Source organism: Candoia aspera, chromosome 4 (genome assembly GCF_035149785.1).
Source record: "Candoia aspera isolate rCanAsp1 chromosome 4, rCanAsp1.hap2, whole genome shotgun sequence".
NCBI lineage: Eukaryota > Metazoa > Chordata > Lepidosauria > Squamata > Boidae > Candoia > Candoia aspera.
This window is the reverse complement of record NC_086156.1, coordinates 8,888,001-8,903,631: the sequence shown is the minus strand read 5'-3', so window position 1 is coordinate 8,903,631 and position 15,631 is coordinate 8,888,001. Positions and strand designations below refer to the sequence as shown.

At 42.0% G+C, this 15,631-nt stretch overlaps 1 protein-coding gene across 4 annotated transcripts in view; it reads left to right on the top strand.

Annotated features, from left to right (window-relative positions):
* Positions 1-15,631, top strand: part of LMBR1 (limb development membrane protein 1) — a 57,829-nt gene that overhangs the window by 38,739 nt on the left and 3,459 nt on the right. For 2 of the 4 annotated variants that reach the window (XM_063303381.1, XM_063303380.1), the window contains exons 13-16: positions 436-509; positions 759-849; positions 3,664-3,730; positions 15,148-15,309. In XM_063303381.1, the coding sequence (XP_063159451.1) occupies positions 436-509; positions 759-849; positions 3,664-3,730; positions 15,148-15,309 (394 nt within the window). Of the gene's footprint in view, positions 1-435; positions 510-758; positions 850-3,663; positions 3,731-7,981; positions 8,152-15,147; positions 15,310-15,631 lie in introns of those variants that run through there. The other 2 variants (XR_010067927.1, XM_063303382.1) reach the window with 2 other exon arrangements.

Below are 15,631 nucleotides of genomic sequence, written 5' to 3'. Positions count from 1 at the left end.
GGATTTGTCCAGGTAGTTGCCAGAGTCAACACTGACAAAGACAAAACTCACACAATAAATATGGAATATAATTAGGTACTAGAATCCTGCAACAGATGCTTTTCTTTTTAAGCTTTTGTTGCAGGATTCTAGTACCTAATTAAGGGGACTGCTTTTAAAATTTCTCCAGTTCCCCTACAGCCTTTTTTTAATTTATCAAATTATTTGAATTTTTGCATTTGTTTTGAATCCCCAAAATAGAGTATCCTGATACAGCTCCTATAGGTGAAATACTATTTCTGATCCTGAAATTTGCTGTGATTGTTAATGCCTCAAGATTTGCCTCATACAAACAATATATAATTGAATTGTCCAAGGGATTCAGTCTTCAAAAAAAAAAAAAAAGTGGAAGAATGGCATCCTCTGTCTAATACTTTTTTTTTTTCATCATTGCAGGGGCCTGGCATAGGAAATGCCTCTCTGTTCACATTTGGTTTCGTGGGAGCAGCACTTGAGATCATTTTGATTTTGTATCCTTTCTTTCATTAGGCATGCTTGTCTGTTAACAAGTATTTTGTCTAATTTTCCGGGAGGCTGCTAATTTACTAAGATGCCTGCTTAGGGGAGAGAAAACAAGAGGTCAGCTATTCCCAGGCACTCAAAAGTGGATGTTCTTTCTCTCTTCCCCCCCTCCTCCACACTTCGCTGGGCTTAAAGACCTCTAGGACTCTGAAGCTTGCATTCTTTGGGAGTTCTTTTTTTTTCTTTAATTCTCACAGCTACCTTATGGTTTCCTCTGTTGTTGGCTTCTATAGCCTACGTTTTTTTGGAGGTTTTACCCCTAGGAAGGATGACACAACCATGACAAAGGTGGGTAAAAAGCCTGAGAAGGTCATGTCTTCTTCTCCTCTTCCCCCTCTTTTCCCATTTCTTCCCCCAAGGCAAACCTGATTGTGTCAGGCAGGAATTGCCCCGATTTGCTTGTGGACAGCGATGAGTAGTTAAAACTTTGCACGAACAAACCTCTGGCTTAGCTGGGATGGCATCCATTCACTTGGAAAAGGCCTGAAATTGCAGAGCGCGTGAGGCAGGCATAATAAAATCTGATGAAGGATTGAGTCCCCCACCCTCCTTTTTTTTGGGGGGGGGACTCCCTTTTGGTTACTGCAAGTAATACAGTTAGATTCCTTTAATTTGAATGAATTAAGCAGTGATTCTATTCAGCAGTTCTCAATCTGAGGCTGCTCTGATTTTCAGAAACATGTGCAGTTGCAATAAACAGTTGCATACACATTAAAAAAGACATTTTAAAAAAGACATTTTCATACATTTCTTTATTTATTTTTCGAGTTTTGCCACCGCTCATCCCCCCACCCCCCAGAAGAGGGACTCTGGGTGGTTTACAATAGAACTAACATGATTAAAACAAGTTAAAAACAATCATCATAAATAATACATAAAATATAAATACAAATACAGATACAGCATAAAAATATAAAATAAAAATCCAGATGGCAATAAAAAATCATTATGTATGTGAGGGGCATTCTAAGGTGCCAGGCATCCCCAGGAGTAAGTACTCCCCTCCCTGCCCCATACATACATACATACATACATACAGGAACATTATAAACAGCCATGAATATGAGCCAAATTATTTAGGATTTTCCTCTCTCTCTCTCTCTCTCTTTTCCATTTAAAAAGGCATTTTTGTATTCAAAGGAGTGAGGAGGGTGAGATTTGCTTTAATCTTTCCAGGAATTCTCAGAAATGGGAAAGTAAACAACCGTACAGAAGACCCTTGATTAAACCAGTGGAGCAGTACCATTATGTTTGCTCAGCCCTTTTATATAACAGCATTTTGAAAAAGAGAAATGGAAGCCATATGTCCTTCAAATTTTTCAACTTCTTTGTGTTTAGAACTCCTCTTGAAAAGAGGCCTCAGCATTTTCTGTTTCTTTGAGAGAATGATGCTATATCAGCTCTAGTTTGTTTATTGTAATTCTTTATATCCTGTTCTTTAAGGCAACACATTCTTCTACTAGCATCAAGATTTTATTTTGGAAAACAAGAGCTTTTGGTGGTAAATTACTGCCTAGCTATAGCAGACACCTGCCTTCTTTATTCCCCATCATTATATTAATATAATGTTGCTTGTATAAGCACCTGTACAATAAGTACATAAAAGCAAATTTTGGTTAGAGGTCAGATAAGGGCAGCCATACACTCAGTTTTGAAGACTGGAGCCCTAAGGTTCAATGAGCACCTATGAACATTATTAATTTACACTTGTCTGTCATGGATTAGTTTTGAACATGCAAGTGAATGGTTTCAGGAGTGATGTTTGTATTATGTCTGTTAGACTTTGAGCCTGCAGGCAAGAAGTATCTTATAATTTAGATTCAGTGCCTTGCTTAGCATATTTGATGCTTTAGCAGTTGGGACCCCTTGGTTTTCATTTGCTCAGAGTTTATTCTGGATTTGCTTAAACATTTTAAAGGCAGTCCTTAGACCTTGCATGACAGCAAGCAAGCAGTTGTATGGCAAAAAATGTTAGAGGAATTGTAGATTAATGTAAATAGCAAAATTTCAGTTCAAATATTAGTTAATGATTTAGAAGCTGCCTGACTCCAGAATGACTCTGGGCAGCTTATACTTAAAATAGTAAAACAATAAAAAACGCAAGTGTCGGGACAAACTGCACTACAACCAAGTTATCCGGGGCTCCACAAATACCCTAGCCCAGGGCCCAGGAGAATAGCCAGGTTTTTAAAGACCTCTGAAACCTCATCAGGGTTGGAGCTAAATGGCTCTCCGACAGAAGATAATCCCAGAGGGCAGGTGCTGTGACAGAGAAGGCATGCTTCCTGGGTCCTGATGGATGGCAGTGTTTAATCAAGTGGATCCAGACTGTGCCAATTCTGCCAGCTCTTCTCAGATGGGCCGAAACCACGGGGGATAGGAGATCCCTCAAACAACCTGACCCTATGCCGCAGACGGTTTTATAGGTGATACCCAGGAGCTTACTGGCAAACAGTGCAGCTCATGAAGCAGTGGTGTCACATGGGTATACCAAGGCATGCCCATCACTGCTTGTGCCGCTGCATTCTGGACAAGCTGTAGCTTCCAAGTGTCTTCGCAGGCAGCACCATGTAGATTAGACATTGTAATAGTCCAGTTGTGAGGTGGCTAGGACATAAGAGATAATCTAGAGGGCTTCCTCATCCAGGAACAGATGCAACTGGTGCCTCATATGAAGCTGTGCAAAGGACCTCTTGGCCACAGCTGTCTCCTATTCTCTTAGCAAGTGCTATGAGTCCAAGACAACCCCAGAGACAGGCACCAGTCTTCAGTGGGAAAGTGCAACCCCTTCCAAAACTAAAGATGGAAAGACCCCAGATCCAGGTGCCCCCAAAATCCACATCTACTCAGTCTTGGCAGGACTGAGCCTGAGTGTGGTCCTCCCCATCCAGACCCACACAGCATCCAGACATTGGGACAGGACATTGAGAGTATCGCTTGGCCAGCCTAAGAGCAAAACGTACAGCTGTGTATCTTGCACATACTGATAACGGACCCTGACCCAACCAATGATGTCAGCCAGCAGTTTCATGTAGATGTTAAACAGGAGAAAAAGAAACCTTATTTCTTTTAACTGAAATAATATCTTTTTTGTTTTAACAGATAATTGGGAACTGTGTTTCTATCTTAGTTCTCAGTTCAGCTTTGCCAGTTATGTCAAGGACACTGGGTAAGTTTTAATTCAGTCTTTTTAGAAAATATTGAATGAGCTTAGTTGTCACTTTTAAAGAAAGTTCAGCTATACTTTGGAAAACAGAATATCGGTACTGTAGGAGCCTCTTAATTACATAATTATGCTGCACTTTGTAAAAGAGTTTCAGACTCAGTAATTTAGGTATATTAATGTATCACTGTGGAGTTATAGGAATATGGACAGTGAAGTTTAAGTTTTCTGAACTTGGTCCTGGCAAACCTGTTGATTGGTGGTAAGTTAATTTGGCCTTATGGTCAGGGTGCTAGACTAGGAGTGGATAAATCTGAATGTTAGTCCTGCCTTAGGCATGGAAGCCATTTGTGTGACTTTGGGCCAGTCCCTCTCTCTCAGGCCTAGGAAAAAGGCAAGGGCAAGCCATTTCAGAAAATGTTGCTTAGAAAACTGCAGGGGCGTGTCCATATAGTAGCCAGGAATCAAGACTGACTTGAAGGCACACATACACACAGAAAATTTGTAAAAATAAGAAATATCCCAGGAAAGGTCTGCATTTACTCACTTCATTGTATACCCTTGTGTTCTGTAATAGTTTTGCTCATGAAAAAATGAGATGTGGATGCTGATAATCCTATGGGGAGAAACTCGGGGGGATTATGTATTGACAATAGTTGTTAGAACTATTTCTCCCCCTCAGGCTGGTTAATGCTGTGAGTCCGAACCCGTTGAGAGATGGGTAATGTGGGGGCCTAGAAACAAGCTTCTCTGTGATGGTCCCCACCCTCTGGAATACTCTGCTGTTGTTTCAGCTGTTTTAACATTTTCCCTAGTTTTGTACTGGAGTCCACTTGAATTGGGCAGCCAATGAATTTAAATAAATTTTATTGGCTGCCCAGCGTGAGTGGACTCTAGTACAAAAGTAGGGAAAACGTTAAAACAGCTGAAAACATTACACAGACAGCCCAGACTAAAATCATCTAATGGACAGCAAAAACAACAAAACAAAACAAAACAGGGGCCATTGAACAAATAATAAACATCAGCCCCAGGTCTGGGACCAAAGCCAGGTTTTCAAAGCTTTCCAGGAACTCCAGGAGAGAGGGTGCTGTCCCTGTAATGATGGCTCCCTCCCTGTTGCTGTTCAGAAGGGCAGTTAAACTGCAGAGATTTTGGGGAATAAGCATTAATATTCCCCCTGAGTTATGGGTCTGTTACTTTTCAAGGTTTTATGAAAGTGCTTGGGTTAAATTGCTATCTTTAATGTTAGCTACTATGCTACTGTGGTGGTTTACTTGTACAGGTTGTAAGCTACTTAGAATTTATGATTGAAATGTAAATATTTATTTTATTTATATGTAAGCCACTTAGAGTCTATGATAAGTAAATTAATAATAATAAAACAGAAAACAGGGTTGAGCAACCTCTTTTGACATGGGTGCCTCCCCCCTGTCAAAAGCTGAAATCCTACAAGTTCATGGAAGTCTTGTAAGATTTTAGTAAACTTTGTTTTACATTATTTTTTGTGTGGAACAAACTATCAGCAATAAAGTAGGAAGTAAAAGCATAAGAAAACAGCAGTTGGAAAATAGCAAAGTTTCTGTGCTATAGCTGGAGCATACCTTTAGCTGGGCTGTTGTTCCTGCTGCACTAGCAGACAGGACAAAAAAATTACGTCTGTACACCCTAACTCACAGTACAGAAGAACTTCTGAGACAGATTATTAGTCTACCTCTTCTGGAAAGCAGGTTGCTTCTGGAGCTCTCCGCTATCCTTCCTTTACGTCTTATTTTTTTACCTTTTTTGTATTTTCTTCACTATATATTTAATCTTCCTTCCTTACTGTGGCTCTCCATGGCCTATGGAGACCCAGGAAGTCTCTCCCTCTCCCAGTGTCAGCCTTCCCAGGTAGACCAGACAGGAAACACGAGAAGATGAACTAATTCTACTTTATTGTAAGGCTACATTAACTGAATCTTACAAGTTCGAAAGTACAGTTCCCCCGCTGTCTCTTTTTACAGCCTGATCGGTTAGGGTGGATCCTTTCTGAGTTTCTTCCTGTGCCAGTTATGCAGTTGTGGGCTCCTCTCCCTTTTATCTGATTGTTCCCTAGGCAGCATCTCTTCCCCTCACCTCTCAAGGTCATTGCAACATACCATTACACCAGGGATCTCACTGGAACAACTTTTAATCAGTTGAAGCTGACGTTTTGAGGGCTCAGCCTCAACAGCATCCTCAGCAGGAGGTGTGACTGTTCTTCCTGTTCACCTCGAGGGTTCATCTTCAGTGGCTGTTCTGGAGGTAGCAGATGCTCCTCATGCCACTTCCTTGGGGTAATGGAGTTGTTCCTCGTCTTTTCAGGGAACCAAGGGACATGTAGGTTGTATTGGTTGGAGCAGTGAATCCAAGACAGCATTTCCCTTTCTCCTGAACATCAGTGGGGGATTTTTATCAATGGCTAAAACAAGTAGTTTTCACCAAGTTTCCTCCTTCAAATTCCAGTGCTCCTTTGCCTCCCGCAAGCCCTAAAAAGTGACTTGGAGATATACAGGTAAAGAAAATGCCATCTTGTCCAGTCTCGTTAGAACTTCCCAGCAAGGGCTCCATCATGAAGTTTCTATGGCAAAATCGCTTAGGCTCATCCTCTGAATCCAGAGCACCAGAGAGAAGGGAACACCATCACTTGCAGTCTGTTAAGAAACGGGGGTGATGCCTTTTCTCATGTTTCCTGGGTGCCAACTCATCTGGTTGCTCTTTCTAGGTTATTAGATAGGAAGAAGAGAGAAGAATCAGAGGAGGAAAATGAAGAAATACCCAGCATAGGAAAAAAAGTCTGTAAGACATGACTGGATCTCACCAACCCACCCACCAATCCACTATTGGACCAATACTGAGTATTTCCAGTAGTATTCTTTCCTCCTGCATGTACTGACTGATAAGCCATTAAGGCAGAATGCTTCTCCACAGGTATAAAGAAAGGGCCTCCCACTGCAGTCAAAAGCTGCTAGGACACCTGCCAGGCCTTAAATTTCCCGTTGGGAGATGCCTCAAGAGCATCTTTGGTTGCAGAGGTATCAATTTCAAAGGATGGGAATGACATCCCCAAACATCCTGATGATGGAAGTATGACATGAGAAGGCTCACAGAGCCCCAGTAATCAAGGCGGCCATATCTGTGTTTGCCTGAGTTGTGATCTTGTGGACCAAAACACTTTTGGAGATAATTCTTCAAGGTGACCTTGTGTCATGGCATTAACAAACTGGCAAAGGTCACTGTCTTAGTGGCTGACGTCAACCTAGACTTCTTGAAGTTCTTGCTAAGATCCATGGCTGCAAACATCACCATGTACAAAATCTCTGTTTAAGATCTGGAATTTACATGCCAAATCCAAATCAGTACTAGCTTACAGCACCTTCAAGAATGGAGACCTTGTGATGACTCCTTAGACAAAGTTCTGGTCGAAACTGTGGAGATAAAAAAAGACAGTCTACAAGAGTTCAACCCACCCATTTCATACTGTTCATTCCCAGTCTAGGCCAGAGATACAAGGGGATTCAAAGTCCTTGGCAGGGACTCTACCAGTAAAAGGAGCAGAAGATGCAGCAGCAGATACAGGCTACTCCTTTTCTGCTAGGTGCAACAGGACCCCAAACAACAGTGACTGCCAGTGGGGCACACACTTTGCCTATTCACTCAGCAAAGGGATGTCCATCATCGCAGGCATCTGGACACTTTGCAGAATTTCGCATGACTACAGAATAGAATTCAGAGACATCTACAACAAATGTATATCTTTCCCCAAGAAATGACAGAAGAAGCACATCCAGATATTTCAAGTCATCAATCATCTGTTTGCCATCAAGGCTATAGAAATGGTTCCACTGGTTTCTAGGGTACTACTGACTTTTCCTTAAGATTCCTCAAAATAATGAGTATTGGAGAGCCTTTCTGGATATTGGCCATTACAGTCAGCTCATCTAGAAATCAACTTCTGCATGGAAACTCTAAAGTCCATTCTAGATTGTCTCCAACCAAGAAATGTTTAGCTTCACATGATCTCCAGGAATCATTCTTGCATGTGCCATTTACTTGTCTCAATGAAGTTCCTGAGATTTGAATATCTGAACTCCTACCTTCAATACATCACTTTCCACTTCAATGTGGTTTCAGCCCACATAGTAGGCACAAACATCCTGGTAGCCCTGGAATCAGACCTCTTCAAACAGGGAGCTTACATCTTATTTTTATTATCTCATCTGTTCTTCTTTTCATCAGAGTGAGCACAACTTCTGGTTAGTGGTTGAGCGCCTGTCTCACCTAAGATTCTTCATCAGCCATAAGAAGAGATGGATCTTCCCCTCACAAAGCCTTCAAGATCTGGAAACAATTCTGCACACTGTGGAAAGGCAGACTCTCCTCTCAGAAACCAGGATGCAGTTGATCAGGTCAGTGTCATGTGCCAAACAAAGAGATTCAGCAATCCTGATTTGCCTCCAAGGCTTTTAATCTCATATGTGGACTCAGTTCCGTGGGCCTGGGCTCACTCATGCTCTACAGCAGGGACTATTTCCTATCCAAAAGGAGAGCTAGCCATGATTCTACAGAGAATGCATCTGAAACATCTTTCAAACATTTTGGAATCGTTGGTTGCAAATTGAACATGAGCAAGCAGTGTGATGTGGCTGCAGCAAAGGCACATGCAGTTTTAGGTAGTTTCCAAATCATGGAAAGTAATTGTTCCACTGTTCTTTATTGGTGCTCCACCTCAAGTACTATGTCCACTTCCGACACTGCATAATTCAAGAAAGATTCAAGAGAAATTGGACCAGGTTCAAATAAGGGCAACAAAGATAATCGGGGTGAAGTTCTATGAAGAGAGATTGAGGGAGCTAAGGTATGTTTAGACATGAGAAAAGTTAAGTGGGTAGATGTGATGGCACTCATCAAATTCCTGAAATAATGTCACACAAAAAATGGTAAAGACCCATTCCCTCTCATTCTAGAGGATTTATGTTGAACAGCATCTGACGGAATGTTAGGAAAAAACTACTGGTAAGAGCATTGGCCCTGGAACCAGTTACCTAGAGGGATGGTGGCCTCACTTTCATTGGATGTGTTCAAGCGGAGACTAACAGCTTTCTATCTGGGATACTTTAATTTGAATTCCTAGTCTGAACAGGGGGCTGGATTCAATGGCGTTTTCCAATTCTGTGATTCTCTGGTGGATATTCAAGATCCTAGATGGGTTAACCCATCTGATAAACATCTCCATGTATTCCCAGTCACCATCAATCCCAGCCTTTGCGGCTTGAGTAGCAGCTATAGGGAATGCATGGTCTAGAGGTGCTGGATACTAAGGATTCCAAGTGCAGATAAATTTCCTGGATTTCATGATATTCAAACTAGTAGTCAATGAGTTCAAGCCTGTATTTCATCATCATCATATACTGATCCTGACAGACAATAGCACAGGTTGAGCACGCATGACTTATCAAGGCAAAACAAAATTGCCTTTCCTTCTGCAGGAGGTCTCAATAATGCTGGAACAGATGGACTCTCGTTTTTTGGCTGAACTTATCCAAGGCTCCTTCAGCTTGTCCACAGACTGACTCCATTGGTTCAGCATGGATCTACACTGACAGGTGTTCCACAAGATTTGTATGAGGTTCAGCAGCCAGCAGTGGGCCTCTTCGTTGCCAGCCAACCATAAGCTGAGTAATTTCATCTTCCAAGTCCCATGGAAAGCCCTGAACATCAAAATAGCCCAAGACTTTCTTGGCATCTTCCTGCCACTCGTGTCTGCTGTCTCACGTTCTGCACAAAATGTACTTGGAGAATGTTAAAGTCAACCTGGTGGACCCCAGCTGGCCCAGAGGAACTACCAGACTGGAACTTCTCACCAATGGAGCCAGCTTCATTCAGATCTGAGGTGGTTATGGCTGTACCTTTGTAGCTGTTGGCTATGACAACAGCTTCCACCAAGACGGTCTTAGCCTCCGTAAAGCATCAGTGCTTACATTTATGAGATTACCTGGTACACCTTTGGCCACTGGAAGAGAAGGAAAGGAATCTGCCTTACACTGATGTCAATTCCTTGAATACTATTACTTTCTGGATGTAAGGTTGGAACACAGGCTGAAATCCGGTACATTAAAATACCAAATTGTCAGACTGTGCTGGAAAGCGTTTGGCCTGAGAGATCAGAAAAATCACACACCAGGCATTTCTATAAAAATAAATTTATTTACAGAAAGCACAAAAACATATTTTCAAGCTGTGCATTCACACGCGCTCAGAGAGGACTGGGAGGAGGCTGGGCTGAAAGGCTACAAAAGTGAAACTAAAACAAGTCCAGGCAAGTTCCTCCCCCAGCCAATGCAGCTTTTAACACCCAAACCGAGGACAGTTAAGTTCGACCTCTTCACCCTGCGGATACTTAAGAAAGTACTCAATTACCATGGTAACCTAGTGGCTTGGTCCGTGCAAAAACAAAGAAATGCCAACACAAATCTCATTGCTGGCATCAGTTCAAGTTGGACTAACTGTTCAAAGAGCAATCAGATTTTATCTCAAGAGGACCAAGGATGGGGCTGATTAGTTTATCTCTTCATATCCTCCTAGCAAGCCACTGTTGGCTACAGTTGCTAGGTGAATCAAAATTTACATAGCCACTGCTACACTGCTTCAGTAGAAGCACAGGAATCACAGCTGCCTTTTTATTAATGCTCTACTGAGTGTCATATGCAGGTGGTGTCCTGGTCCTCAGTCTCTTCCTTGATGAGGCACTAGAACAGTGCTTCTCAACCGTGGCAACTTTAAGATGGGTGGACTTCAACTCCCAGAATTCACCAGCCAGCTATGTTGAAATCCACCCATCTTAAAGTTGCCATGGTTGAGAAACACTGCACTAGAAGCTTAATTTGTAAGTCCCATTGAAACTTTATTGTGGAGTCCTTGGTGCTCTCTGAGCCTTGTTGTTTTCTTGCAGACATTTCATTGCCAGACTGGGCAACATCTTCAGTGTGAAGAGGGAGTGGGCCTTGCTCTCAGTTTATATACAGCGGCTTGCCCTGCTTCACAACATCCCCACCAACACAAGCAGGGCAAGCCGCTGTATATAAACTGAGAGCAAGGCCCACTCCCTCTTCACACTGAAGATGTTGCCCAGTCTGGCAATGAAACGTCTGCAAGAAAACAACAAGGCTCAGAGAGCACCAAGGACTTCACAATTCAACCTTGAGCTACAAATGTTCGCTTTGATTGAAGCTTTATTGTCAGTTGTGTCCTGTAGAAGAATAGTGCCTTGTTCATAAGTCTGCTCAGCAAATAGTACCCCCCCCATTGAGGACTGTTCTGGTAAATGCTGGCTAAGAATACTCTTCATGTACTGTAGGAAAAGGAACATTGGACTTACTATGAAATGAGTGTCTGAATACTCTCCCTCTTAGCAAAGAAGTAGTACCTGTAGTACCTGTCTTGCACATCGACATCTCTTCTCAGTCCCCGAACTGGCTGAAAGGCTGCTCTCTTGTGCCACCCAGGGACAAAAGAAAATTCTTGGTCCTGCCTGCCAGAGGAATGGAAAGGCAACCCAGCTAAGGACAACCTCTGAGCTGTCAGCAGTGGGCTTCCTTTTCTTGGAACTCTCTCCCAATCCATTTTGAGACCCAGATATGGATTCAGCCGTTCTACTCTTGACCCAAGTCAAATGGAAAAGGGGGATGAAGTTGAGTCTGGGTTGTGAATCCTCAGTAACCTCACTTGGTGGCTTTGTGTCGATACTAAAATGCTCGGAAAGTCCTGTATCCAGAATGCCACAGAATTGTGCTTTGTTGTTGTTTATTCGTTTAGTTGCTTCCGACTCTTCATGACTTCATGGACCAGCCCACGCCAGAGCTTCCTGTCGGTCGTCAACACCCCCAGCTCCCCCAGGGACGAGTCCGTCACCTCTAGAATATCATCCATCCACCTTGCCCTTGATCGGCCCCTCTTCCTTTTGCCCTCCACTCTCCCTAGCATCAGCATCTTCTCCAGGGTGTCCTGACTTCTCATTCTGTGGCCAAAGTATTTCAGTTTTGCCTTTAATATCATTCCCTCAAGTGAGCAGTCTGGCTTTATTTCCTGGAGTATGGACTGGTTTGATCTTCTTGCAGTCCAAGGCACTCTCAGAATTTTCCTCCAACACCACAGTTCAAAAGCATCTATCTTCCTTCTCTCAGCCTTGCTTATGGTCCAGCTCTCGCAGCCATATGTTACTACGGGGAACACCATTGCTTTAACTATGCGAACCTTTGTTGTCAGCGTGAGGTCTCTGCTCTTAACTATTTTATCAAGATTTGTCATTGCTCTTCTCCCAAGGATTAAGCGTCTTCTGATTTCCTGACTGCAGTCAGCATCTGCAGTAATCTTTGCACCTAGGAATACAAAGTCTTTCACTGCTTCTACATTTTCTCCCTCTATTTGCCAGTTATCAATCAAGCTGGTTGCCATAATCTTGGTTTTTTTGAGGTTTAGCTGCAAGCCAGCTTTTGCACTTTCTTCTTTCACCTTCGTCATAAGGCTCCTCAGTTCCTCTTTGCTTTCAGCCATCAAAGTGGTATCATCTGCATATCTGAGATTGTTAATGTTTCCTCCAGCGATTTTAACCCCAGCCTTGAATTCCTCAAGCCCAGCACGTTGCATGATGTGTTCTGCGTACAAGTTGAATAGATAGGGTGAGAGTATACAGCCCTGCTGTACTCCTTTCCCAATCTTAAACCAGTCCGTTGTTCCGTGGTCTGTTCTTACTGTTGCTACTTGGTCGTTATACAGATTCTTCAGGAGGCATACAAGATGACTTGGTATCCCCATACCACTAAGAACTTGCCACAATTTGTTATGGTCCACACAGTCAAAGGCTTTAGAATAGTTAATAAAACAGAAATAGATGTTTTTCTGAAACTCCCTGGCTTTTTCCATTATCCAGCGGATATTGGCAATTTGGTCCCGAGTTCCTCTGCCTTTTCTAAACCCAGCTTGTACATCTGGCAATTCTCGCTCCATGAATTGCTGAAGTCTGCCTTGCAGGATCTTGAGCATTACCTTACTGGCATGTGAAATGAGTGCCACTGTTCGATAGTTTGAACATTCTTTAGTGTTTCCCTTTTTTTGGTATGGGGATATAAGTTGATTTTTTCCAGTCTGATGGCCATTCTTGTGTTTTCCAAATTTGCTGGCATATAGCATGCATTACCTTGACAGCATCATCTTGCAAGATTTTGAACAGTTCAGCTGGGATGCCGTCATCTCCTGCTGCCTTGTTATTAGCAATGCTTCTTAAGGCCCACTCAACCTCACTCTTCAGGATGTCTGGCTCTAGCTCACTGACCACACCATCAAAGCTATCCCCGATATTGTTATCCTTCCTATACAGGTCTTCCGTATATTCTTGTCACCTTTTCTTGATCTCTTCTTCTTCTGAAAGGTCCTTGCCATCTTTGTTTTTGATCATACCCATTTTGGCCTGGAATTTACCTCCGATGTTTCTAATTTTCTGGAAGAGGTCTCTTGTCCTTCCTATTCTATTGTCTTCTTCCACTTCCTTCCCCAGGGATTGCATTTAGTCTGACCTCTCTGTCATGACCTTCCCATCTTGGGTGGCCCTTCACGGTTTAGCTCATTGCATCATTGAGGTGCTCAAGCTCCAGCACCACGACAAGGTAACGATCCTTTGCTGAAGCAGAATTGTGCAACGTTCCTAAAATGGCGCTCTCAAGTTAAAAGAGTTGTTGCCTTGCAGTGCCCCAGTTCCCCACCTGGACAGCCTATCCAGAAGGCTACAGTGGTCAAAAGTACTGAAAACTGCAGAGACATCTAGCAGAATTAATGGGGTCCTATGGTCAAAGCACAACCAAAGCAATTTTGGCAACCAAAATATTAAAACTTGTCCTGGAAGCAGTCTTTGTGGTGCAGTGGCTAGTTCTGGGTTATCAGTGGGAGGTTTCAAATGTCTTCATCTCCTTGAAGTTCCTAAGTAGATCTTGGTGAAAAGCATTTTCTCTTTGCCATATCATCTCTTCACTCTGACTGAAAGACAACAACAGTTCTAGCCATATTCTTGGGCTACAGTGATGCCCTCTATAAATTACATGTGGTGGGGTTAGATTACAAGCTTGGTTAGTGGGATATTTGCTTGGGCTGGAAGGGCTGAACCGATTTGTAGTCAGTTTCTGAACTTCATAGTATGTGTTGGTGCTTAAAGGCCTTGATCAGCTAATTACTATCCTGTCTGAGCTGCTCCCCTAGCTTTGGCCTTCTAAGCATTATGAATGAAGAGAGCTTTTTGACTTCTCTCATCACTTCCATCACTGCATGAATGGAATGTTTGTTAAATGTCATCCTTTCAGGAGCTGTCTTTGAATTGTTAAACTTTTTCTAGGTCTTTTCAGAGTTGGAAAATATAAATTTAATTTAAACATTTGCAGATGCCCTGGTTTAATGGCTTGAAACTGTTGGCATTTCAGTGGGAATTCTATAGGACCATATTAAGTTCTCTTAGGCATGGGTGTTTCCAGTAATTCTTTCAATAAGCAGAACTCCCTTGCAATTTAGTGGTACAAACATCATTGATTCATTCATTCATTCATTTGATGCTAGGTGCATTTGTTGCATAACCCGAAACAAATTAGTACTGAAACAAAACACCCACATTTTTCTTCTGTGTCTGTAAATGAACCTCTTACAAGTTATAAAGAGGCATAAACCAGGAATGATGAGTAGTTAATACAGAGCTAACAAATATACACACAATTGTCCAAATAGAATTTGGTGGAGCATAGTGAGTCGTGTGGTGTTTTGCCGAACAGTCCGCATATATCAAAGTAGTTACGTCCAGGACCTCTGGCTAGATAAGGAGAAATTGAACAGATTCATAGAAGCTTTTCATAGCCTTAAAACAGTGTACTGCTGGATGATAAAAGGAATACTGAGCTGTTCCTGTGTTGGGAAAGGCAAATGGGGAAGGAAATTTCCCTGTTTTCAAACTACTCTTTCTATTTCTTTAAATGCAAAATTAATCTTTATAAGCATTATTGTATCAGAGACTAGAGAGGTTTACAGTATTGTCATCTTTAAAAAGTTGGGAATAATGCTATGCAGATTATCAGTGTTTTCCTTTGTGCTCTTGCTCATGGCACGGAGGAGGATACTCAATTTTATGAAGTAAATACACTCATTGTTGTGACATTGTTTTTTTTTTTCTAATTTAGTAGGCAGTATCTTTTAAATACAATTTCAAATAGTGATGAAAAGAGAAAATTAGAGAGTATAAATATCTGTGGTTTAAATTACTCTGATTTGTCTAATTTTATGTAAAGAGCTATATATGCAATGTATTGGATTTTTTAAATTCCTAAATATCTGTGCAGACTTTATAAATGTATTCCCCCTTCCCCCTTTATTAGGCATCACCAGGTTTGATCTTCTTGGGGACTTTGGAAGATTTAACTGGTTAGGAAATTTCTACATAGTATTGTGCTACAATCTACTTTTTGCTATCATGACAACCCTGTGCCTGGTGAGAAAGTTCACCTCTGCAGTTAGAGAAGAACTGCTCAAAGCATTAGGTAACACACTTCCTCTTTTTTTTTGTGATAGTGATTTTTTATATTTATTCACTTGACATTGTCCTAGAGATTACTGACTTGATTGGGCTAGAGAGAATGATTAATTATTAACTGCTTTCCTGTTCTCTCTCTATAAAGCTTGAATTCAGGACTGTTTACTGCTGTTCTGCCTACTTGGTAGGGAAATGCATAGATCATGCATTGCTTGAGCTCATGTACACACACACACACACACACACACACACTTTACTTTTGAGGAACAGATGACTTACCTGTTAACAGTTGTATCCAGCCTTTCCACCAGGTGGAAACTATGCTCAAA